Source organism: Electrona antarctica (genome assembly GCF_951216825.1).
Source record: "Electrona antarctica genome assembly, chromosome: 3".
Classification (NCBI taxonomy): domain Eukaryota; kingdom Metazoa; phylum Chordata; class Actinopteri; order Myctophiformes; family Myctophidae; genus Electrona; species Electrona antarctica.
In genome coordinates this window covers 25,861,117-25,887,567 of record NC_136808.1, presented here as the reverse complement: position 1 = coordinate 25,887,567, position 26,451 = coordinate 25,861,117, and the positions used below count along the sequence as shown (strand labels likewise).

At 42.6% G+C, this 26,451-nt stretch overlaps 2 protein-coding genes and 1 long non-coding RNA gene across 3 annotated transcripts in view; all 3 read right to left on the bottom strand.

Annotated features, from left to right (window-relative positions):
• LOC306919718 (uncharacterized protein) overlaps positions 1-12,101 on the bottom strand; it is a 59,438-nt gene extending 47,337 nt beyond the window's left edge. Inside the window, exons 1-2 of the mRNA XM_079496272.1 lie at positions 11,978-12,101; positions 8,010-8,099 (exon numbers count right to left, since the gene is read on the bottom strand). Of these exons, the coding sequence (XP_079352398.1) occupies positions 8,010-8,099; positions 11,978-12,049 (162 nt within the window). The 5' untranslated portion in view covers positions 12,050-12,101. The remainder of the gene's footprint in view (positions 1-8,009; positions 8,100-11,977) is intronic.
• A 140-nt stretch (positions 12,102-12,241) lies between these two features.
• LOC306920397 lies at positions 12,242-21,590 on the bottom strand. The gene is made up of 3 exons (XR_013789655.1): positions 21,280-21,590; positions 12,696-12,766; positions 12,242-12,372 (listed from the first exon to the last, which is right to left on the bottom strand). It is a non-coding gene; the product is annotated as an uncharacterized lncRNA (long non-coding RNA).
• A 2,454-nt stretch (positions 21,591-24,044) lies between these two features.
• LOC306919717 (cingulin-like protein 1) overlaps positions 24,045-26,451 on the bottom strand; it is a 70,587-nt gene continuing 68,180 nt past the window's right edge. Inside the window, 1 exon segment of the mRNA XM_079496271.1 lies at positions 24,045-26,377. The gene's annotated coding sequence lies outside the window, so the exon portion shown is untranslated.

Sequence of the window (26,451 nt, the reverse complement as noted above, 5' to 3'; positions counted from 1 at the left end):
TGATTTTACAATATAAATTGGGGTCTCAGAGATAGAAATGCCATTCAAACGGGTTGAGGATCACTTATAGAGCCGTACAAATCTTCTCTTATGGGGATCCCTGGCATATCTCTTCAAATGGGGGTACGTGGGCTCATTAGTGTCAATTCGGGTTTTCTTTTTCCTTCATGACCTGTCAGGATGCATACTTCTGTAGTAATTAATGTCCTATGCAAGGTGCCTTTGTCACTAGTCCAGAATGCTTCTTCTTGTTGGTTCCCTCTGTATGCAGATGTCTGCTAAAAAACACAGTGGCATCCTCCCTAAACCACTGGTTCATGTCAAGGACCCCCAAAATCATATGTATTTGGCCGCGGACCCCCATTTGAAAAGGTTTTGTGCCAGAAGGGACCCCCAGAAGAGAAGATTTATGTTGAAAGAAATTCTAAATTAATCAAAAACTTTCAAACCATTTCGCCATTTTTTCTATTATTTTCAAAAATAGCAGATGTAGATCTGCTACTTTAACAATTTATTAGATCATCGGCTATTTTTGAATACCCGTAGCCAGCGTATAAATGGATCAAGTGGTTAGAATGTTAACTCATCTTGCTGGCGACCCCTGGAACCCCCATCCAAGGACCCCTGGGGTCCCCGGACCCGGCTTTGAGGACCCCTGCTCTGGCTTTAATTCTCTCTTTATGATATTATATATATTTTACTTCATTACTTTTGAGAACCAGTGCCCTAAAACAGCGTGTTATACACACAGCGTCCCTATTCTGGGGCAAACATTTGGTGAAGGGATTTGATATAGAGGGGGGACAAAATCACACCCGTGTGAAGTGAGGGGTGCTCTTATCATCCTACATCATCCATTCATTGTCAATGTGTAGGACAAAAATAGCTGATTCGCTCGTCCAGATATGACGTAAATTCTCCATTCATTGTCAATGGGAATAGCTTAATATAGGAGTGGCTGGTGCCCCTCAAAAAACAAGGGGTCTCGGACAGTATAGACCCCCTGAGGGACTCCAGTCAACTACCGAAACTGTACATAGGGTTTTCGACTGTGTCTGTCTGTGTGATACTGTGATACTGCGTGTGCGTGCGTGCGTGCGTGCGTGCGTGCGTGTGTGTGTGTGTGTGTGTCTATTTGTTTTTCTCTGTGTGGATTCAGAATCAAAGCAAACACATGAATCATGTGCCTCCTGCTACCAACCTGGAAGGTGTTTATGTATCCACTTGCTGTTGGGCAGAAACCTCTTATCTCCAGATTCTAACTTGTTGTGTGTTTTTTATTAATTTTTTATATGAATTAACGTCACACAAAAGCATTAAAAGTAGCAGATCTACATTCTATTTGTGAACTATACAACCCTGAAAAGCTTTCTTTGGTCCCTGGTCATGGAACGACCTGCAGTCCAGACTAAAACATTGGCCTCTGAAGTATCTGCCTCTTGGCCAGTTCCCACTTGAAAAAGAGACTCTGTATCAATGTGTTTTTACTGGTTAAATAAAGGTTAAAAAAAAGTATACGTTTTGGACATGAGGTTTCCTCCCGACAGAGATGATATAATATAAATGAACATTGTGTGGTTGTGGCGTGCACACACACAGTGTGTGGTTGTGGCGTGCACACAGAGTCTAACGTCAACCCGTGTGTCTCTGCAGTGAGTGACTAATGTGTTGAAGTCACCGCACAGAGCGCTTAAGTGCTTTAACCCTTGAGCTGACTGTCTTGTTATCAACTCAACAATAGCCATGCTGCAGGACAGTCACACCCTCCGAAAACGGAAGCGTGTGATGTTCCGTTTATTATTACAACATTCAGCCAGCTTGGAGCCAGTTCAACTGTGTCGAAACTGTTTAAACTGTATTTGTGGAAGTCCAAAGCTGTTACTTTTCAGGGTTCAAATTCAAAAGCATCAAAACAAGTAGCAGATCGACAAGCTTGAACTTGCGGATCTGCTACTTTTGATCTGCTACAAAAAGGTATGTAAAGTAAAATATGGAGATAACAGCGATATATTCCATCTGCAGTGGTTGGAGTAGGGAGACCACTATACTCCCTTCTCTTCAGTGGTTGGAGTAGGGAGACCACTATACTCCCTTCTCTTCAGTGGTTGGAGTAGGGAGACCACTATACTCCCTTCTCTTCAGTGGTTGGAGTAGGGATACCACTATACTCCCTTCTCTTCCATATTGGAGTAGGGAGACCACTATACTCCCTTCTCTTCCATATTGGAGTAGGGAGACCACTATACTCCCTTCTCTTCCATATTGGAGTAGGGAGACCACTATACTCCCTTCTCTTCAGTGGTTGGAGTAGAGAGACCACTATACTCCCTTCTCTTCAGTGGTTGGAGTAGGGAGACCACTATACTCCCTTCTCTTCCATATTGGAGTAGGGAGACCACTATACTCCCTTCTCTTCCATATTGGAGTAGGGAGACCACTATACTCCCTTCTCTTCCATATTGGAGTAGAGACCACTATACTCCCTTCTCTTTAGTAGGGAGACCACTATACTCCCTTCTCTTCAGTGGTTGGAGTAGGGAGACCACTATACTCCCTTCTCTTCAGTAGGGAGACCACTATACTCCCTTCTCTTCAGTGGTTGGAGTAGGGAGACCACTATACTCCCTTCTCTTCAGTAGGGAGACCACTATACTCCCTTCTCTTCAGTGGTTGGAGTAGGGAGACCACTATACTCCCTTCTCTTTAGTGGTTGGAGTAGGGAGACCACTATACTCCCTTCTCTTCAGTGGTTGGAGTAGGGAGACCACTATACTCCCTTCTCTTTAGTAGGGAGACCACTATACTCCCTTCTCTTCAGTGGTTGGAGTAGGGAGACCACTATACTCCCTTCTCTTCAGTAGGGAGACCACTATACTCCCTTCTCTTCAGTGGTTGGAGTAGGGAGACCACTATACTCCCTTCTCTTTAGTAGGGAGACCACTATACTCCCTTCTCTTCAGTGGTTGGAGTAGGGAGACCACTATACTCCCTTCTCTTCAGTGGTTGGAGTAGGGAGACCACTATACTCCCTTCTCTTCCATATTGGAGTAGGGAGACCACTATACTCCCTTCTCTTCAGTGGTTGGAGTAGGGAGACCACTATACTCCCTTCTCTTCAGTGGTTGGAGTAGGGAGACCACTATACTCCCTTCTCTTCCATATTGGAGTAGGGAGACCACTATACTCCCTTCTCTTCCATATTGGTTGGAGTAGGGAGACCACTATACTCCCTTCTCTTCAGGGGTTGGAGTAGGAGACCACTATAATCCCTTCTCTTCAGGGGTTGGAGTAGGGAGACCACTATAATCCCTTCTCTTCTGCAGTGGTTGGAGTAGGGAGACCACTATACTCCCTTCTCTTCCATATAGGTTGGAGTAGGGAGACCACTATACTCCCTTCTCTTCAGGGGTTGGAGTAGGGAGACCACTATACTCCCTTCTCTTCCATATAGGTTGGAGTAGGGAGACCACTATACTCCCTTCTCTTCCATATTGGTTGGAGTAGGGAGACCACTATACTCCCTTCTCTTCCATATAGGTTGGAGTAGGGAGACCACTATACTCCCTTCTCTTCCATATTGGTTGGAGTAGGGAGACCACTATACTCCCTTCTCTTCCATATTGGTTGGAGTAGGGAGACCACTATACTCCCTTCTCTTCAGGGGTTGGAGTAGGGAGACCACTATACTCCCTTCTCTTCCATATAGGTTGGAGTAGGGAGACCACTATACTCCCTTCTCTTCCATATTGACATATTGTGACCCTGCTGTCGGGAATGGTGACAGCGGGGCATTCCATCTAACACATGTTTCTCCCGCGTGGGAGACCTATATAGCTGCAGCTTCCAAATCCACCAAGGACATAAATCTTGCAGCTTTTACTCATCGACGCTGCAGTTAGCAATTAGGTGCAAAGTTGGTACATACTACATGTATGGTATACTCCAGACCAAGGTACGTGTTACATACGTCAACTCCTGCACTTCATCAGAAGGTGTGCAGAACATGTTACGTAACATAATGACATGATAACATAACATGTTTCTGTTCAAAAAAACAAAAAACAAACGTGCACTCATTGGAGGAGCTAACTCGAAGCCTTCCCAGGCGTTTACTTAAAAAGAGCAGTGGTGGAAAGTAACTGAGTACATTTTACTCAAGAAGTACTGTACTTAAGTACAATTTTGCTGCATTTGTACTTTGCCGGAGTATTTCCAAACTATACTGTACTGTACTTTTACTACACGCTAGAATTATTTGAAAACTTGAAGTTGTAGATTTGTATTATTATTAGAAAACATACAGTAACCACTTCAGCCCTGTATACATTTCAGCCATTTTAAAATAGCAGATCTACAAACTCACAATGCATCGCGATGCGATGCATTGTGAGCTTGTAGATCTGCTATTTTCAAAAGATTTGTATACATTTTGAAAACTTGAAATGGGACATTCTGCATGATGACTATACTTTTTACTTTTGGTACTTCAAGTGCATTTAGTATGCCAATACTTTTGTACTCAAGTACATTTTGAATTCCGAACGTAATATCTACTTGTATTTCTACATTGCAGTATTTTACACTTTTACTTAAGTAAAAACAATCAAGTATTTTTTTCCACTACTGTTAATTAAAGGGACGCAACTCTCCTCTCACGCTCTCGACTGTCAAACACTTACATCTGATCTCCCTTAAGGCCTAGTACGAATCCCCCCCAGTACAAACAGAACCACATCCTATAGCAAACAACACAGTATAGGCCCTGGAGGCAGCGTGCCTGTTCAAAACCATACATCACATGACGTGCTCAGCATGTCAAATAACAAACCCTGAGGGTAATGTACCGATACATGTGCACAATGTATATTCTCAAAGTCAACAGACTTGAGAATATATACATAACAAGCTATAGACACCTTATCAGACGAACCCTGCCTCTCATAAGGTGCAATGGAACGGTTCTAACTGCACTCACGTGTAATAAATGCCCCATCAAACTTTCAGATGCTGTTTTTTCTCCCAGTGTGGAGGAAGAATGATTAGGATTTTATTGTATTATCTCACTCTTGAAATATATAATCCATTGGTTTCTGTTGTGTGTGTGTGAACAATAATAGCAATTCAAAGCAGTTGTCCTCAAAACCAAACCTCCAGTCGCTGTCATAAGAACGGGAGGTGAGCTCATGATCACGGCAGCATGTCCGAGCTGCAATACGGTAACTCTGTCACTTCTCCACCGTCTGATATTAACCTGAGGGCCACATTAAGTAAAGGTGGGGCCCCCGGGCCGCCAGTTGCCCATGTACTGCATGCTTGATTTTCAACCAATGGTCCAGGGGACCACCAGTGGGCCTTGAGGGGGTTCCAGGGGGTCCCCAGCTAAATGATAGTTTGGAACCAAATGGACCTTTTATGGGTCCATTTGGTTCCATTTGTACACTCTCAGAGTTAAATTAACATTGATTTTCCCAGAGATAGAAATGTCATAAAATGGGTGGTCCGTAGCGTAGACTAATGCATGTCAAACTGGGGGGTCCTTTAAATTAAACGGGTTGAGAATCACTGCTGGAGCCGTAAAAACCTTCTCTTATGGGGGTCCCTGGAATATATCTTCAAATGGGGGTCCGCGGGCTCATTAGTGTCAATTTGGGGGTCCTTGACATGGAAAAAGTTTGGGAACCAATGCTTTACACCACCGCAAACCACCAGCTCACTGATACAATGATATTTCCACAGTTTGCTGTGTGACTATCACGCTGAAGATAATTAATAACAGCTGAGTATGCAATACATTATTACTGTACAGTATGTGCCCACACCCTTCACTGTTGACATTGCATAACTCTAGACTATACGCAAAGTAGATAAGAAACGAAAACACAGCAGTAAATGTGACAGTGAGCATAATGTTAGTTCATTAGACGCATTGTGAGCTTGTAGATAGGCTATTTTCAAATGGCCAAAATATATAGGGTTGAAGTGGTTAAGAAATCGACAAAGTAACTATTAACTAAAGTTTTCAAATAATTGTAGTGAAGTTAAAGTACAAATGTTGGCTCTGAGATGTAGTGGGGTAGAAGTAAAAGTATTGAAAATTGGAAATACTCAAGCAAAGTACAAATACCTCAAAATAGTACTTAAGTACAGTACTTAAGTAAAAGTACTTAGTTACTTTACACCACTGCTGTGTACCATAATGTCACACACACTTGACAGTAAAGCACTATAAGTGGCTGCTTGGCTTGCAATCATCGGGGAACCTCTTTTGGTGCAACAGTATCTTAAAAGCACCTTTGTGTCAAATGCTGCTAAATATAGAACTTAGAGAGGTGTATAAACTAAGCTAGAGAACCAGTAGAGGACATCTAGAGCACTGGTTGATTATGGTTTTCAACCTTTGTCATATCAAGGCCCATTATTTACTTCGGCATTTGAGCCGACGGAACAACCATTTGATGACATTTAGCCTCTCAGACCAAAAACTTTGAATATCGTTGGATATGATTTTTGTCCACAATTCCATGTTGTATTGATGTGGTGAGATGATAGGCACATTTTTATCAAATAACAATTCTTCTACATTCTCTAATTTTGTAGATAAGACGCCTTGTAAATTAACTAATGCAAATGAGAGTGAAATGAGAGTGAAAAATGAAACCAAATGGACCCATAAGGGTTTAATTGGTTTCATTTTACACTCTCAAAGAGTTGAAGATCTAATAAGGGTCCATTTGGTTACCAACTCTGCATCATTTAGCTGCAGGGGACCACCTGGAACCCCCTCAAGGACCACCGGTTGAAAACCACAGGTCTAAAGAAGCATACCAGGGCTGAACAGGTTTTTATTTTGTATGACAGTGGTGCTATACTTAGTGCTATAAGTAGCACTTGTTCTCATAGTGGGGGTCCCCCTAATGGACCCCCAGGGGTCCTTGAAGGGGCCCCTGGCTAAATGATTGATAGTTGAGCGAGTCATGTTTGTTGAGTATTTGAGATTCGTGAACAACCACCCTAAGGACTACTATCTGTACCCAGTAGACCTACTGCACAAGGAAACAATGGAATACAACCACCCTAAGGACTACTATCTGTACCCAGTAGACCTACTGCACATGGAAACAATGGAATACAACCACCCTAAGGACTATCTGTACCAAGTAGACCTACTGCACATGTAAACAGAGATGCCAACTTTAGACACATATGCCATTTAAATATTCTTGAGTGCAAAAAAAGTGACTGCAAAAAATAAATGCTGCTATTTGTTTAAAAAAAGCTTTATACCCTGTATAACATCATGTAGTCTATATATGATGCAATGTGACATAGCTCGGTTTACAAAATGCTGTACCCATTCCAACTGTATATACTTTCCCCATTTTCAACAGTTTTTATTGTATTTTGACACTTGCTTTGGCAATGTAAACATTTGTTTTCTCATGCCAATAAAGCTCCTTTGAATTGAATTGACTAATAGTAACTCTTATTAAGTCTTGGAGCGTGTTAACAGAGCTTAATTGGCATCTACTGGAGGTGAAAAGAGTGCCTGCAGGTGTTTGCAAAGGGTGGAATAATTGCAGATCATTTATTTCTGTCTGCCTATTACACAGTCTGACAATGTTATGGCAATAGTGTCTGATAGGGTACAAATAGACCCTTACAGGTCCATTTGTACCCTCTCAGAGTTATGGGGGTCTGTGGCCTCATCCCAGGACCAAACCGAGAGTGTGTGTGTGTCTGTGTGTCTGTGTGCGTGAGTGTGTGCGTGTGCATGTGTGCGTGCGTGTGTGTATCCGTCCGTCCGTCCGTCCGTGTGTGTGTGTGTGTCCGTCCGTGTGTGTGTGTGCGTGTTTGTGCACCTGCCACGTATTAGTGAGGGTGATTTAGGGTGTGTCTAGGAACATCAGAGGAGAGGAGCACAGCTTGAAGCGGTTTGCAGCACGTACGGAGTACGGACTGCCATGAACCCTCTCTCTCCGACGGTATAGAGGGAAGGCTTTGAAACGTACCGTGTCTGATGATCTGCCACTGTTTGGTTGCTTTGTTCCATTCTCTGCTCCTACGGGGTGTAAGGTGAGTCTGAGACGTTGGATTTTCCTCTGAGGAACAAAAACACAAACATGCAACAAAACTTAATTTTTTGATTCGATTCCAATCCCTGTATATTGTTGGGGCAGAAACCTCTTATCTCCATATTCATAACACAGAGGTGGGGAAAACAGCCAGAGTGGTGTCTGCTAAATGCTAATTCTCCCACACAGTAAAGGTGGTTGCACACTGGACGCGTTTTTCGGAAAACCGATGGAGAAACGCCACTAAAAATCCGAAAAGCGGGCTCGGTGTGTGGGGACCTTTACTCTGTCATTTCTCGATCGTTTCGGACGCCGGGCGGCTCTCCGGAACCGGGCTGGCAACCTGGGCGCGTTCCTGTGGGTCTGGAAGTTCCGGGGAACCCCCGGGGACACCCACACGGAGTTGCACCACTCAGTTCACACGGGTGTGATTTTTTGTTTTGTTGTGATAATCCTCCCTACTATAGAGTGTGCTGACCATATAAGGAGTTCCTCCCTGTCCCCAGTAAACCCCTGGGGGTCAAAAAAACTTCGTTTTTGGCTAGGTGGCCCAGCCTTCATTCAATCAGGATAGAGAGGGGCCTTCCGCCAATCATGATCGAGCGGGGGCGGGCCTTGGTGTGTGTGGTGTTGGCCTGTTGCGTGTCCCCCCCACTGTAGAGCGTGCATGTGCACATCTTGTTACCGGGGCGGACCAGGGTTTTTTCCAAATCATCCAAATCACTGAATGCTCCTTTAAAGATCTGTTCTCCCATGACATATGGTCAATTTAAATCTTTGATTGCAGACTTACCCCCCAAGTGTCTGCAACTGTTTTTAAACATAGCCTACGTGCTAAACGTCACACGATGAGGAAATGTTACTGTTCTGTTCCGTTTTTGTTTATTGCTTTGAATTGTTGTATTATAGGGGGCACGGTGGCCGGGGCACCTGATGGAGGGGAGAGGAACTGGTTGGAATAACGTGTTCCTTCCACGCGCTACGTCCAACCAGGGAAACTCCCCCCTGTCAGGTGTAAAGGAGCAACTTGGACACTCAGGCATGAAGGAAGCATGAGTTCAAGTCCGTTGCTCTCCCCATATCCCCCATATATGGGGACTAGGTTGGCGGAGGGTGTGTAGAGCCCAGGATCACATTAGATAATTGACACAGGGGTGAAAAATGGGTTACAAAATCGTGGGATAAAAAATATTTAAAGAAGAAATGTTGTATTATGTTGTATCTCGACGTCTTTCGAGAATAAATAAAGTTTTGAATTAATGAATGAATTCTAACTTTGTGTTTTTCCATAAATTAATGCCCTATAGCTACTACTTGATCATTTGCCCCAAAACAGGGACACGCCATTGTTATTGTGGTTAAAGGACCACTTCACCACTTTTCAACCTATCTTCATATAATAGGTCCTCACTAATAATAATAATAAAATGGGACAAATTGTCCTACTCAGTCTGTGGCTCATAGGAGGGCTGTGGGCAGTTCAGAAACCCGTCCACCAGTGACATCATCGTTAGGCAGATTTTTTTTGTTTTTGGCTACAGTATGTGTCATTTTTCCCAAGGATTGCCATCGCGCAAATTCCAGCTTTTCACCAGAGGAGAACAACTTTATTTTGTTTTCCCCCCAAAATGAGTTAATAGCACAGGCAGACTCTTCACATACTAGACTAGAGTATGTCTGAAATAAGTGTCAGAGCTGAAATCGACATGTAAATATGAAATAACTGCTTAAACATGTAGCTATAGGTGTAATGTTAGAGTCCACAGAAGTGAACCTTTCAAGCCTGTTTTCTCAACTCGTTGTTTTCTGCAAGACATTACTCTATAAGCCATATCTCCAAAACTGGTGGGTCAAACTGAACAACCAATATGTCAATTTGAAGCTATGATTCACTGCTTTCATATGACATGACAATAAATCCAATGGCAGTCTCTCAGTCAAATTTGGTCACTACTGTAAACAGGTGACATTACGGGAACTCGCTCAACCACAAACAAAGTTTATGTAAAATAGTATGATGTCACTGATGCATCAATCTATGACGCTCAAGGGACACTTCTGGTGCAGTACAGTACTGTATTAGAAAGTGAGAGATGTGAACAGCACAGTGGTGGTACAGTAAGAAATTAAATCTAAAACTATAAGTCCTGGGGAACTCCTTTCTGTTGTGGTCCTATGTATTCAATTAACCCATTTAGGCCTGACGTTGAAAAAAACGTTTTCTAAATCCTGACAGTTTTCTGAAAAACCTCATGTTTCTATATCAGTGGGAATCAATATTTCATGTCAAAAAGGACCCCAAAAATTATATGTAATTGGCCGCCAACCCTCATCTGAAAATATGTTGTTCCAGGGACCCCCACAGAAGCAAAGATTTGAGTTCAAAACGTTCGCTCTGAAAGAATATATATTGAATGATTTGCGCCACATTTTCACGATTCTTCAAAAATAGCAGATCTACAAGCTCATAGCGCGGCACCGAGTGCCGCACTACGAGCTTGTAGATCTGCTATTTTTCAATAGCTAAAGTATAACATAATGCTTTAAAACACAAAAAGGGGTTCCCGCAAAAATGGGTTAAAAGGTGGTGTAAGTGATATGTTTTGGTTGACAAAACATTTTTTGTTAAAAGGTTAATTCACTACATTCTGACAGTAATTCATTGTAATTATAATTGTTTATAGTATTCCAGTTCCAATTTTGTCTGCACATATTAACTCTTATTTTAACCAAATAAACTTAAGAAAGTCACTTACACTGAGATTAACACAATAACACATGTCATCAACAAATACACTACTACATGTAGGCCTACAAAAGTAATACAATAAATGCCCCCCCCCCCCCTCCTTTTTGATAACATCTACAACCCAATATTTGACATTACTGTGATACTATGGTTGTCAATAATAGAGTGAATCCAACTACACTGAGTTTATCACACTTCCGTGCAGGCTAAAAGCTGGTACTGTATGTATGATGTCAGTAACAGGCTGAGGAGAAGAGCTGATCCTGATAGTTTAGGTAGTGAGTGAGGACTGTTTTGTTTGTCAGAGAGAGAGAGAGAGAGAGAGAGAGAGAGAGAGAGAGAGAGCTGATCAAATAACCATGAATTGAAAGCCCTGCCTCTTGAACTTGGATCTCATTACACCCTCTTGCAAAGTGAATGCATCTCCCAGGCCATAATGTACACGTATGTGCGGATGTATGTATGTATGCCGTGTGTGACGACAAGTCTTGACTCTTGTTGTGTCTCACAGCAAAAAAACATGCAACTACTCAGCCAAGATAGGTGACACGATAATGCTTTGTTTTGACATGAAACTGCACTTGGGGAGGAAAACAGCCAGCATGCATTGTCGCGGAGTGCAAACAAGAGCATGCACACGCACACACACGTATTAAGTGTTGAAAGTTCACCGAAAATAAAACCAGAGGGAAAAGGCAAACATGCAGATATAGAGAATGATTGCTGAAAGAGCATAAATCATGAAGTGTAGAAAAACAACAAGTGGAGTGGAGTATACGTGGAGAGTGGGTGGAGAAATAAGGAGAGGCTTGTGTGTGTGTGTGTGTGTGTGTGTGTGTGTGTGTGTGTGTGTGTGTGTGTGTGTGTGTGTGTGTGTGTGTGTGTGTGTGCGTATACAGTACTTGCGTGTGTGCGTATACAGTACATGCGTGCGTGGGTGTGTGTGCGTATACAGTACGTGCGTGCGTGCATGTGTGTGTGCGTATACAGTACATGCGTGCGTGTGTGTGTGTGTGTGTGTGCGTATACAGTACATGCATGCGTGCGTGCGTGCGTGCGTGCGTATACAGTACATGCGTGCGTGCGTGCGTGTGTGTGCTCAGTACATGCGTGCGTGTGTGTTCCTTGTGTCTCATGTATACGGTCCTCTCCTTACCTCTCCGTTAAAGTCTGGACTGTCTTCAGTAGTGGTGGTGCTGACCCGTCCTGGCGAGCCGTAGCGACGCATGTCTCCCCTTCTGTCCACTCCTCCTCTGTTCCTCCGCTCTCTCTCTCTCTCGCTCTCGTCCCGTCCCTCCCACTCCCCTTCCTCTCACGTCTCCCTTCCTGAGTCTCTGCTCAAGCTCCCAGTGAGACCACCACCACCTGCCCCCCCACCCTGCACCACCACCACCCACTCCACCTCCCGGCCTTTCCCACTTCTTCCCACTAGTACCGACCGCAGTTCAGGGACAAGGAGGGAAATTCCACATGCCTGTATGTCACTGCGTTGGAATCCTAATATCCTAACACAACAACAAGGCCGGCCCTCCCCAAGATATTCCGCTTTTTCTGTCAGTGAAAGAAAAAAGAAAGTGAGGCTAGTATTAGTCCATGCAGCAATAAGTACTCCAGTTTCCACAGAGAAGACAGCGTCTCTAGCTCAGCACACACACACACACACACACACACGCGCGCGCGTTGACTCTGTCTGTCACTGTCCAGCCTCACACAGTTTGTCTGCCGCGGGTTGGGTGAGTGCCACCTGAATGACAGGCCTGTCACTCTAGTCGCTCAGAAACCGCCCCCTTTCCCCCCCCTCTCCTCTCCTCTCTCTCTCTCTCTCACCTATAGCATGCATTCCCACCGGACCAGTCGAGCCACATTAGTAGTACCTGCTCTCCGGCTGGACTCCTCCTCCTCCTCTCCCCGGAGCGTCACCTTTCTTAGGGCGGGTCCTCTGAACCTGGGTGACAGGGAGGGGACAGAGACACAGGTGGAGATAATGGAGGAGGTATAGGTGTCACTCACAAGGAGGACACCCAGTTATACCAAAAAATCCTATTGTAGTTTTATATTTGGACCATGTCACTCCCCTATTCAATGACTGATTTGTAACTGAGAGAGAGAGAGAGAGAGAGAGAGAGAGAGAGAGAGAGAGAGAGAGAGAGAGAGAGAGAGAGAGAGAGAGAGAGAGAGAGATAAAGCTTATTAATGTGGTCGCCCAAAGGCAACACACATTCTGGGTCTAATTTTTAACCACTTTGAACCCAAGCAAACTCTGTTGAACATTTAGTGAAAATAGCTGATCAGCATTTTTTTTTTACATTCAGCTATTTTCGGCTAAGATATGTAGCCGGGGGGGATTCCGATCAACAAATGATAGGGTCTTAAGTGGTTAAGGGAGAGATTAGTAGTGTAAGTGTAGGACTAATTGCACGCCATTACAATATGTGTCTAACCTGTTGCACTCTTAACCCATTTTGGGGCGGGAACCCCTTTTGGTGTTTAAGCATTATTATGTTATACTTTAGGGAAGGGGGGGGGGGGGGGATTCCGATCAACAAATGATAGGGTCTTAAGTGGTTAAGGGAGAGATTAGTAGTGTAAGTGTAGGACTAATTGCACGCCATTACAATATGTGTCTAACCTGTTGCACTCTTAACCCATTTTGGGGCGGGAACCCCTTTTGGTGTTTAAGCATTATTATGTTATACTTTAGATATTGAAAAATAGCAGATCTACAAGCTCATAGCGCGGCACCGAGTGCCGCGCTACGAGCTTGTAGGTCTGCTATTTTTGAAAAATCGTGAAAATGTAGTGCAAATCTTTGAATATATATTCTTCAGAGCCAACGTTTTTAACTCTGGTTTGCTTCTGGAAGGTCCCTGGAACTACATATTTTCAGATGGGGGGTCGGCGGCCAATCACATATATTTTTGGGGGTCCTTGACATGAAAATGATTGAGAACGACTAGAAGCATGTTTTTTTCCAGAAAACTGTCAAGATTTAGAAGGCATTTGTAGAATCGGGGTCAGGTCTTGTCCTTGTAGCAGAAGCTGCAGGTCGAGCATCGAGTGTGAGACTTTGCGCTCCTCTGAACTTTAAATTTGACTCCAGTTTGGGTTCCTGGTCATCAAGCGCACCTGGCAACTCAATAGCACAGTGAGTGCATGAACATCTGCTGTTGTGGTACCACAGCTGATTAATTATTTGTTGTACCGATGGTGGAGGATAAAGAAAGGCATAGGCGGGGCTCTGACATAGTATTGGTCAACGGTGTTTTTTTGTTGTTTTTTTAAGCAGCTATAACGATAATGAATTGTAAAACATATTTAATATAATATTTAATATTATTGTCTATGTCCCTCAAACGTATTCATAATGGTTTGAGCCTCAATCACCACTCTGATATAACCAGTCCATGGCATTTCTTTTTTTGCTTCTGAAGCTGTTTTTGCTGCAGTCCTGCACAATGGGGCGGAACCCCACTTTGGGAACAACTGCGCTATAGGATTTTGTGTGGTTAAAAGAAAAAGGAAAGACATAGCTGCACTATCTTCCCTTTGTCCAGCCGGCCTCACATGTTCTGATGGTGACATTCCTGAAATACCACTTGTCTCGGTTGTCTGCACACTTTTAACAGAAACCAGAGGAGAAATGGACCTGCTGCAACAGCCTGTGAAAGGAGTGCATTGTCTCCCAAAACAAGACCAATACCAATACTATGCTAATGCTAATGCTAATACCAATACTAATACCAATACTAACGCTAATGCAGCTCTATAGGACATGAGGGCTTTCTCAGGACAACATGGATGGAGGGAAAAAAAGGGAATTACGACGGGTCTAGGAAGTTAATCAGTAACCAGACATCAAACAAAAGAAGAAATGTGGATATTTACTCCTGCAGTCAGAGGGCCGGCCGGACACCCAGTTGGACCTCTGCCCAAAACTCAACGTCACGTGGGCTTCCTGTCCACCCCGTCCACATGACATGAACTTCCTGTCTGTGTCCTGTCCTGTGTTATAAATAATAAATAATTATACCACGATTTTTGCAACCATTTTTTCACCCAGCGTCAATTATCTAATGTAATCCTGGGCGCTTCCTCTGCCAACCTGGGGGGGGGGGGGGGGGGGGGGGGCATCAGACTGACCATACCCAAGCTGGATATGGGCACTGTCCCCCGTCCTGTGTTTTAGTATTGATTTTGACTGCATTTTTTTTTTTTTAGTTTAGTCATTGTCTTTGGAATGAAACTTTAGTTTTAGTCACATTTTAGTCATCTGAAATGTTTAATGTCTAAAGTCTAATTTTAGTCAACTAAATATCATACAATTTAGGCATTTAGCAGACGCTCTTAATCCAGAGCGAATTACATTACATTACAGAGCTCTACAAGCTCTCTCTACAAGATCTGCTATTTTCAGCATGCAACTAAGCATACTGTCTTTTAGTTCTATTGGATCTCTTCTCCACTAGTCCCTCCCTAACAGTCTAGTAGTCTAGTTTTTATTGTCTCCACCAGGCCGAAGGCATGGGGAGAGAGTATGTTTTGCACTCCGTCCGTCCGTCCGTGTGTCCGTGTGTGTGTCCGTGTGTCCGTCCGTCCTTCCGTCTGTGAACAGCTAATCTCCGGCACCGTTAACCCGGTCGATGCCAAAATTTGCACACACACTCCCTGGATGCCAACGATGAACGCCACCAGGAGGCCGCTTTGTGCAAAACAAGTTTTTGGACAGTACACCTACAGATTTTGGCCAAACATCACGCAAATTGGTACACAGTCTCTCTAGAGCCATTCAACGAAACGGGTCTTTCAGATTTCTCAGACTCCATCCTGATTGGCTAAGATTGGCTTCCAAAGTTCGCAGGAGTGCTCAGTTTCAAACGAAATGCTGCAAATCATGAACACATTGTGTGATTTCCGTGAAATTGTGCACGCACATTCCCACTAGGCCGAGGAAGAAATGCCACATGAACATTTTCAACTCAGCCTCATGGTGGCGCTATAACTGGCCGAAAATGGTTTTTTACCTCTAACTGCACGGATATGTGGATAACTTTGTATGCCAACTCCCTAGAGGCCAAGGAAAAACCTTTGCCTGGAATTTTTCACATATGCTCTTTATAGCGCCACCAGGAGGCCGACATATGTAAAACACATTTTCTAATATTACTCCTTCAGATTTTATCCAAATTTCACGCAAATCGGTACACATGCTCTTCATAGTCATGTGATTTCTCATAATCCACCCTCATTGGCTACAATTGGCTTCTAAACTTTTCAGGAGTAGCCTGCTTTGTACCCGTTTTGTACAAATCGCCACAACTACTCAACGCAGCGTCCGATTGTGGTGAAACTGTGCATGCATATTCCCACTTGGCTTTGGCAGAAATGCCACTTGACAGTTTTCAAATCAGCCTCATGGTGGCGCTACAACAGGCCAAGCCGCGTCACACACACACACACACACACACACACGTTTATTTTTCCAAACATCACACACACACTCCTATCCTCCTGGTGGAGACCTGTGCCCAGAAGGGCACTTTTCTAGTTTGTTGATGAAATTGTCAGTATATTTAGTCTTAGTTTTAGTCATCATATAGCTTAGTTTTGATTTAGTTCTCTTCAGTGGAAAAAAAAGGTAGTCGACGAACAGTTTTAGTCATAGTTTTAGTTCACAAAATCAACACTAGTGTGTTTGACTTCATTCTCCCATGTGTACTGTATGTCAGCTGTGACCATGTATAATCATGCTTACTGTACTGTCAGGTGTGTATAGCCTATATAATCATGTTTTTGTGTAGGTTATGATGAGAAGGTTTTGATCGTGTCGATCCTGTTCCCATGCAGGCTGGTCTTACAAGAAGAGCCTGTTCCATATGGAGCATGACGACTTGAAACAGTTGACTCATGACCTTCTAATTCCTTTATGCTGACATAATAATGACAACCTACTGTGTGTTTATTGGGTTGTTGCACGGTGCAACCAAATACAACTGGCATTGATGAATTGAATTGGACCGAGACCAAGAAAACTAGAGAAAAAAGTCTCCAGGTCTCCAGGTCAGGTCAGGTAAGGTCATTGTGGGTCAGCAATGTTTGGAATTCAGTTATTATCAGTGGTGGTAAAAAAAAGTACTCACATTTTAAATCTATTGATATCAAAATGTACTTAACACATTCTGAACGGAAACCCCTTTTGGTGTTTTAACCATTATTTTAAACTGTATCTGTATAAGGGGCGACTCACACCTTCGCAACAGATTGATGTATGCTTGTTGTATGAGATGTATAGCTGATGCAAGCTCGCAATGCATTTCCAATGGGAGTCACATAGTTTGACACAACATTTGTGTTGTATGAGGGGGAGGGGGGCAGTCGAAACACAGCCGAAAGCCATTGTGTCAAACCATGTGACTCCCATTGGAAATGCATTGCGAGCTTGCATCAGCTATACATCTCATACCAGGCGCGCCTGAGCCATTGAGCAAACGGAGCAGCTGCTCCAGCAGATTAAAATGAACCGGCGCATTGCGCCCCCACTAATATCCCCCCCCCCCCCCCCCCCCCCCCCCCCGCCGCCGCCGACAGCGCGCGAGAGAGAGAGGCGCGAGAGAGAGAAGGGGGGGGGGGGGGGGGAAATAAAAACGTCTGGGTTTCCGAGGCTACTGCTCTGCTGCTGACGCTATTTCCGGTTTCCTTTACGCACGGGGCGCACGGATTTGAATTTCTCCGGTCAGCCTGAATGTGTGTGTTGTTGTTGTCAACATGGCTCAGAAGAGAATGAGTGATTTATTTGGTGGGTCCAAGCCCAAATCAAGTCTAGTTCATGAACCCTTCATGAGCACCAGCAGCAGTGTTCAGCTAACGTTGAGTCCGTTGTCGTCGTCGGACAATAATAAACAACAGCAGCAGCAGCAGCACCAGCAGCAGTGTTCAGGCCCCTGTACCTGCAGCCGTGAGCCAGGCGACTACCGTTATTACCCTCACGTAGCCTACACATAATGACATTCTGGACACGTAACTCACGTTGGATATACAGTAAATGCCATGATGAGGGAATAAACCACCCCGGAGCGCAAGAGCACATTTGGGGTTTAAGGTAAAGCATTTACAATTTAACTATATTATTTCTCTAATAGTCACTATTGCAGTGAGAAATAATATAGTATTTACTAATTACTATGGCCGCCGTGCCAACTGAACTGCTGAATGCTGCTGCAATTTAATGTCAGATATTAGATTCTGACGGGGAGGGATCTATGATGAATGATGACGATACAACACCGGGGTCGCTGAGCCCAGCTGCGCTGTCAGCTCGTCTGTTGTATAATAGGGCTATAATTAAAGTTTTGTTTTGATATCGGCGCCTTGCCAATGTCATGTGTAGCCTAAATAGGCCTATGCCTTTTTATGATGCATTTTGTCAGTTTGTTCATATAACTTGCGTGTGGAGAGGGAAAGTAAAAGCCACTTTTCCGTGTGAAAATGCCCGAAAACGCGCGTGCACGAGGCACATGCACGCGCATTTTTGCGCGCGCACTACGCACGCCTCACTCACACCTTTCGACAACATTGATGCATGCTAGATGTAAGCAAGATGTAAGTGTCATGGCCGCCCCAATGCATTTCCAATGGAAGTCACATGGTTTGACACAACATTTGTGTTGTATGGCTTTCGGCTGTGTTTCGACTGCCCCCCTCCCCCTCATACAACACAAATGTTGTATGAGTCAAACCATGTCAAACCATGTGACTCCCATTAGAAATGCATTGCGAGCTTGCATCAGCTATACATCTCATACAACAAGCATACATCAATCTGTTGCGACCGTGTGAGTCGCACCTTAGGGTGTGTCTGCATCATGCATGGACGGGGCGGTTCAGGGCTGTGTATTGTTCCATGACCGAGACCATGGAGCATGCTGGCTCTTTAAGCTGACACTGTGGGACCTCTGTGGCAGGACACTGTGCTTCCTACTGTACACAGCAACATCCTGACACACTGTAATAAGAGTTTTTTCTTTTCTTTTTTGAGCGGTGCACACCACTCCTAAGAACTGTCCGTGTGTGTCTCTATGTCTATACGTCTATGTCTTAAAGTTGAGCAGCCTAAAGGGCCTTGCACAGTTCACACTGAGCACTATAAGTATAACAATAAAAGTATAACTAACAATAAAACTGTACCATATACAGTACAGTACAGTAACTATCACCAGTAAGACGCCTGAGGGCGAGAAGCGACCTTGTGCGTGCCCACATCCCGGTGGGCATGGGTGACGGCAGACTGCTGGGCCAGCGGGCGCCCCGATACATATCATTTTGGGGGTCCTTGACATGAAAAGGTTTGAGAACCACTGATGTACTGTCTGTAGGCTATTACTTGCTAAACCTAATTATGACTCTTCCAGAGTAACTTAGCCCAACACCGGCCTCTAGTAATGTTGCAACCAACAACAATGCATGCTGTACGTCTGGCATCACCACATCAGCATTTAAATAAGGTGTGTTTTGTTGTTTCCATTTGACAGAAGAACTCCACGGGGATCAACTGATGGACATGTACAGATAGTCTCGATGACATAAACTATAAACAGTCTAGTGTATTGTGTGTCTGTGACACACTGAGTCACACCGATGGAATGAATGCACCACTAACACAGCAAACTGGTTGTTTGACTTCTCCAAAACTTGTCAGATGATAATATATCGTTGCTGTCGGATGGAAAACATGCTAGAAGGCTTTCTTACCTTTATTTGTAGTTGTTACGTCCCCACCAAAGAGGTCCAGGTGTTATTTTGTGCAAAAGTGCATTATTGGCTATTTCCCTTAATATAAGCCCTCAATGGGGGTTGGGTTTTTGTGCTAATTCGCTTATTTCCATTGAAATAAGTAGTAAAGTGTGCCGCTTGGGATACGTATTTACATTATGAAGAGAGGATATATACAATTATTTTCCATTTTTGAGCGATGTAAATAAGCGAATTCAATTCAATGCAATTCAATTCAATTCATCGGGGGCTTATGATAGGGGAAATAGCCAATAATGCGCTTTTGCACAAAATAAAACCTGGACCTCCTTGGTGGGGACGTAACAACTACAAATAAAGGTAAGAAAGCCTTCTATAGCATGGAATTCTCCTTTAAGGGACCCCAAAATCATTATGTATTTAGCGGGCGCACCGCCAAATACATATTCTCAAAATATTTTTGTTCCAGGCACCACCAGAAGCAAAGATTTAAGATAAAAATGTTAAAATTCACAAGATTTGCACCCATTTTCACGATTTTTCAAATATAGCAGATCTCAAAGCTCATAGCGCTATGATATTGTGCACAGTATGAAAATAGTGACACACAGAATCATATATTATACACATACAGTATAGCTAAAATGACACAGTTGCTTTTCCTTACTTCTGTGTGAAACTCTTTGCATGGTGAAGTAGGACGGAAATAAAATAAAAACGTGAAAAGTTTTGGAGATACAAGGTTTAAATTAATTCTGCCCGACAGCAACGATATGTTAGTAGTTTGGTTGTCATTGACAACCATTCTGTAGGCTATACACGACTACTTACTGTAACAGTTCTGGAATGTATATAGCTATTGTATTGTAGTATCGTTAAGATAAAAAAAGGTGATGTTATCTTTATGTCCTAGTTAGTAGCCTACTACAATATAACCAGCACACACAACTGTATATGTCCTGGCTACTATTGTAGGTCTCATGCACACAATTTGCTTTGGTATCCCTGAGGCATTCCATTTGTTAAAGAGTAGCTGAAAACAACTATAATAAACTAAACAATTATTTGGAGTAGGCCTATTTAGAGGACAACTTTAGTTTTTTTTTCCATTTGCTGCTTTCTTTTGTTTTAAGGATTGTAGCTGTTTTTGACAGGGGGGTGGGGCATTCGAGCATGGGGCTATTTTTTTTTTACAATTTTTTATAGCGATTTCTTTTTTTATTATTAATAAAATAAAATATAAAATGTTGTAAAAAATAATACATATTTAGCCCCATGCTCGAATGCCCCCTACCCCTGTCAAAAACAGCTACAATTCCTAAAACGAAAGAAAGCAGCAAATGAAGAAAAATTAACTCATCTTTTGCTTTCTCTAATAACAACCTGAACCTTGGTTGAAAAAAGATTAGATTAGAATCACTAAATTTAGCATAACAAAAACATTGGACATTAAAAGAAAACAAAACTAGGACATCTGCAGGCCATTTAAAGGTAGTGTAAGTCAGTGGCCAATTTCAGCCAATTAGGAGAGAGAGAGAGAGAGCACCCATGCTTAAATCAATGTTATTGTGTGTCTTAAGTTTTTGATCCTATAATGTATGAGCTCTTTCAGAAAAGGATAAAATTCATATCCTCACTAATAATTAACCTGACCATATTATTTTTCACTCACAACAATATAGCCTTTTGAGACAAAGAAAGTTATAGACTTACTTGAATGAGGGACAGTCCTCTGTTCCAGTTCATGGAGGCACATAGGGTGTTTTAGGAAAGAGTGATACAAGCCAGCTGCTCCACTCTATTACATTGCCATTACTTTATATCAATAAGCATAATACATTTCCGTCTTCAATGTCAGCTTTGTCATTCTCCATGTGCACACGTTAGGTTAGCTGCAAGTTAGTAGGCCTATAGACTACTACTAAACATTCCTCGTTATTTGAGCTCGCACAGAATATTTCAGATTCGGATAAAAAAATGGATTGACCTCTTATCTTCTTATAATATTATTTCTTGGCTTTTGTGTAGACGTTACACTTACACATGACATGGACGCCAAAACAAACAGAAACCAACGAATACTGCCACCCCCCCATCTTACTTCATCCATGTCATGTCTCTGCCGCTAGAGTGCAGCATAGTACCATGGAATTCTTCTGAGAAAAATATTCAAGGTTGAAGTTATTCATTTTCCCATTAAACCAGTGGTTGGTTTTCAACCCTTTTCATATTCAAGGTCCAGTATTTATTTGGCATTTGAGCCACGGGACCACCATTTGCTCTATAAGATTTTGTCCACAATTCCATGCTGTTTTGATGTTGGTACCTGCATATAGATATAAGAGGCAAACATTGGTCAAAATAACAATTCTTCTACATTAATTGTGTAGACTTATTGTAAATGATGTAATGCAGAAGTTTAAAAATAATTCAACTCTTGAGGAGGTCAATTTGGTTTCATTTGACACTCTCAAGAGTTAAAGATCTATTTTGTCATATTTTGTTGTATGTATGTATGCCCACTTTCCAATCTTATTGTTAAGTCTACCAGCCAATATGCCTATATATTGTAAAATGTCGAACTGATGAAATGTCTTTTCTTGTTGCAACGATAAGTGGAACCTTGGGGAGGGTGGGGCGATGGGGGATTTGAAATGAAAATGAAAAATGCTTAATACAAACAAAAAAAAAGAGTTAAAGATCTATTTGGTTACCAACTTTCCATCATTTAGCCGGGGACCACCTGGAACCCCCTCAAGGACCCCTCGGGGTCTAGTTATTTCCTAGTTCTAATTATAATTAAGAGTAGCATCTAGTGCAATAGTTCAACAAAAACTACATATTCCCAGTTCCCACTCCCCTCTACACAGCAAAATCCTGCTCTGTGTAGGACATTTGTAAGTCGGTCTGAGACAATGTGGACCTTTAGGGTCAACTAAATTAACACTTAGGAGGACTTTACTGTGCACAAACTGTTCCAAAACTCAATCTGCATGATAGTCACCGAAGCACATGAAGGAATTCCAAGAATGGTCACCTTGCAAAGCCCCTATACAGTCATGCACAACATGATGCCCTATTTAGTTTACTGCTTGGCTTGACGGAGAGGAGACAGATAATGGAGAGGAGAGGAGACGGAGAGGAGACAGATAATGCCTTCAACATTTAGCAGGTTGATCTGTGTGTTCTGGGCACAATGACAAACAAACCGCAGGTCATGACCTCGGAGCAACAATAGCCACTAGCCAGCCCCCTTGAGAGGTCCTTTCAACCCTGTTTTCTGATGCAGTCAACTGTAAAAAATCCCCCTATATAAAGAATGTCTGACTGCATGGATTGGGAGCATCAATGTGACCCCCCTCTCCCCCCCGACATATTGAGTAATTTGATCAAAATATATTACGATATTTGATTTTGTCCACATCACCTATAAAACCTAAAATGTTGTACCTTCTGAACACCAGCTAGGGAATTCATGTCTTTCTCCCACCCACCCCTTTTCCCCTCACTGTATATGTTTCTTTTCCCTTTTTACCTCCTTAATGAATTCCTGTTCTGTTCTTTGGCTATATAGAAGTGTATATTTGTACGTCTCTAAATGTTTTGATGATTTATTGGGTCGTCCACTCATGCTGAGTTATGCTTGAATTGAGTTATGCTTGAAATGTACTGTAATTCTGCTGCAAACGGTTAATAAATATTTCAATCAATCAAAAAATTGAATCATTAGCCAAAAAATAGGTCCACAATAAGCTTGTAGGTTATTTTGTGGCAAAGAGATTTGGTGTTAGACGGGAGACAGTGGTACAAGTACAGTGTAGTACACACACACACACACACACACACACACACACACACACACACACACACACACACACACACACACACACACACACACACACACCCTCCTGCAGAGAGCCACGCCATTAAACAGAGCGACTGTTGACACAGCTGTTTTATCCAAGCACTGATTTCAGCAGGATGAGAGGTCAACCCATGGAAGACACCAAGACACCAAGACACCACAGAGGTCAAACTTTCATCTTAAATCAAAATGGACCACAGGCTGATTTGCCTGTCCTAATCTGGCTGTTGTGCTGACTGCTGTCTTGGCCAGGTCCATCCATACATCTTCAACTGCTTATCCGTAGTCCAGTCGCAGGGGCAACAGCTCCACCAGAGTGCTCCAGACTTCCCTCTCCAGGGCAACATTCCTGGGGGATCCCGAGACGGTCCAAGGCCAGTGAAGTCGATGTGTTTCCTCCAACTGTGCCTTGGTCTCCTCCCAGTGGGACGTGCATCGAGGACCTCCCCATAGGGAGACGCCCGAGAGGCATCCTAACCAGATGCCCGAACCACCTCAGCTGGCTCCTTTCCAGGCGAAGAAGCAGCGACTCTACTCCGAGACTACTACTAGTCTCTCTCGCGTGACATCAATTATTGCAACTCTAGAAATTGAAGATGATAGGCATTTGAGATTAACTAAGGATAACTTTATTGTAGTCTCAGCAGGAATTAAAGTATCAGCAACATAAAAATGTACAGTATAGATAAGAGAGGTAGTGGGAGGATTTCTTCTCAAATCCACTCTCTCCCCTTCACAGGCAAACAGACTTGGATGCATTCAATAAGCCAACAAAGAGAGTGCAAAATTATCACAGTGAAGCAAAAAAAAAAAAAAAAAAGGATCGATTGTCAGAACATTTCATCTGTAGAAGTTCCATCATTCATTTAAACTTGCGTGATGGGAGGACAGGATTCTTCACATAGGGGACTTCAGAGCAGTGGTTTCCAACCTGGGAGCAAGTGGGCCTCCAAATAACTATAAGATTTTAATGATAATAATAACATTAATATAAAAAAAAAAATTCTTTAAGTAAGTCGGGAGGCTTACTGGCAGTATCAGCCAGAGCACAGGAGTCTATCCCTGTTCGTTGTCTTTAAAACCTTGAAAAAAAGCTTCATTGTAATACCGATAAAATACAAAAAAATAAATAGTAACTTAAAAGTATACTATGTTACTTCCATTGATCCAAGCCGGAAACGAAATAATTGATTGACCATTCAAATAAAAATAAAAAGAGCGTGTGTGTGTGTGGCCCACCCACCGGAAGTGTTCAGATGCGTGGGGCCGCAAATGCCATAGATATATATAAGAAAGCTAGATGGCTCACCCACGCTCTGGCCAATGGAGAGCAACGTTGCTACGTGGCGGCCATCTTACCTCGGGGCAGCATAACATTGTGTCTATGGGGCATGTACTTTTAAATAACCATAACTTTCTCAATTTTCAACCGATTTTCAAACGGTTCGGTTTGTTATAAACTTATATGCTTTTATACAACGTTCATATACAAAACTGAATCATAGCCACATTGACAATGTTTGTAATAAACCAACCCGTTTGTAAATCCGTCAAGATTTGAGTGAGTTATGACTGTTTTTGTTTGAGCTGCCATAGAACATACTGTACTGTAGCCCTGAGGCAACATGGCCGCCGGGTGAACTACGTCAGAGACTCCGCCTTGAGCTATCTAGCCTTTATACATGTATATGGCAAATGCCTTCAAGATTTCCAAGTGCAGGGCCCTGATGCAGACAAGGTTGGGAACCACTGGGTCTTTATAGAGAAAAGCACACTGATGCTCTCAGTACAGGTAAAGCCTGGTTCATATACTTCACTGTACATCATGTCTCACAACCAAGTATAGTAAATCAGGCTTAATGTGTTGCCTCATGCTCATAGAGGCACATTTCAAACACACATATATATATATGAGGTGGACGACAACAACATAGGTTTCCAGTATGTTCAACATTAACACTGTCACGTTCATTGAAAAATATAGTGTAAATATAGCTAACTTCTAACATTGTAACCTGTTTCCAGTAAGATAATATTCTTTAGAGATTAGACTTCAACTATGTGCCTGGTTTTGTACAAACATTTAAGATTACCTGCTAGATAGGGAAATATAAAAGATTTAGGAAAGACAAGTTGATTTGAGTGCTGCAGTACTGCGATCGCACGATGAAACGTACAATACAAAGGCCGATTCCAGTATACGCAGGAATACTGTAACGTCCGTTACCGTCCCAAGTTATGAATTACTAGTCAAAACATGGTATAAAAATGTACAAAATCCCTCCTTCAAAGTTTCCCTAAAAACCGATTGCCCTTCACGTAGCCAGCCTTTGACACAATCAACCATAAAATAAATTAAAAAAATATATATTGTGGCTGAACCTGTTTCAGTCCTGGCATTCTGCACCTTTGTATTTAAACACATCAGACAAACATGAATATTCAAATGATAGCTTCTAGCATATATGATATATACGGTGTGTGTGACTTCAACATATTTGATAGGCATAAAAAGTTAAGAGTTAACAATTTCATATGTTTCAAAAAGGTAGTACTGGTTACGCTATTTACAGTGCATTAAAGGCTGTGCCTTAACGTTTACTAATGCTAGATTAATTAATCACAGGCGAGCACGGGTACTTCATCAATGGAAAAACAGACGGCTAGATTAAGACATTTAGACCCGACTTCGAATTTTAGAAAATGTCTTCTAAAGTTTTCTGAAATACCTGTTTCTATATCAGTGGTGCTCAATATTTCATGTCAAGGAACCCAAAAACAACAATGTAATTGGCAACCAGCTGGAAAATATGTTGTTCCAGGGAACCCCCAGAAGCAAAGATTTGAGTTAAAAACGTTCGCTCTGAAAGAATACATATTCAGAGATTTGGGCCACATTTTCACGATGTTTCAAAAATAGCAGATCTACAAGCTCGTAGTGCGGCACTCGGTGCCACGCTATGAGCTTGTAGATCTGCTATTTTTCAATAGCTAAAGTATAACAATACTTAAAACACCAA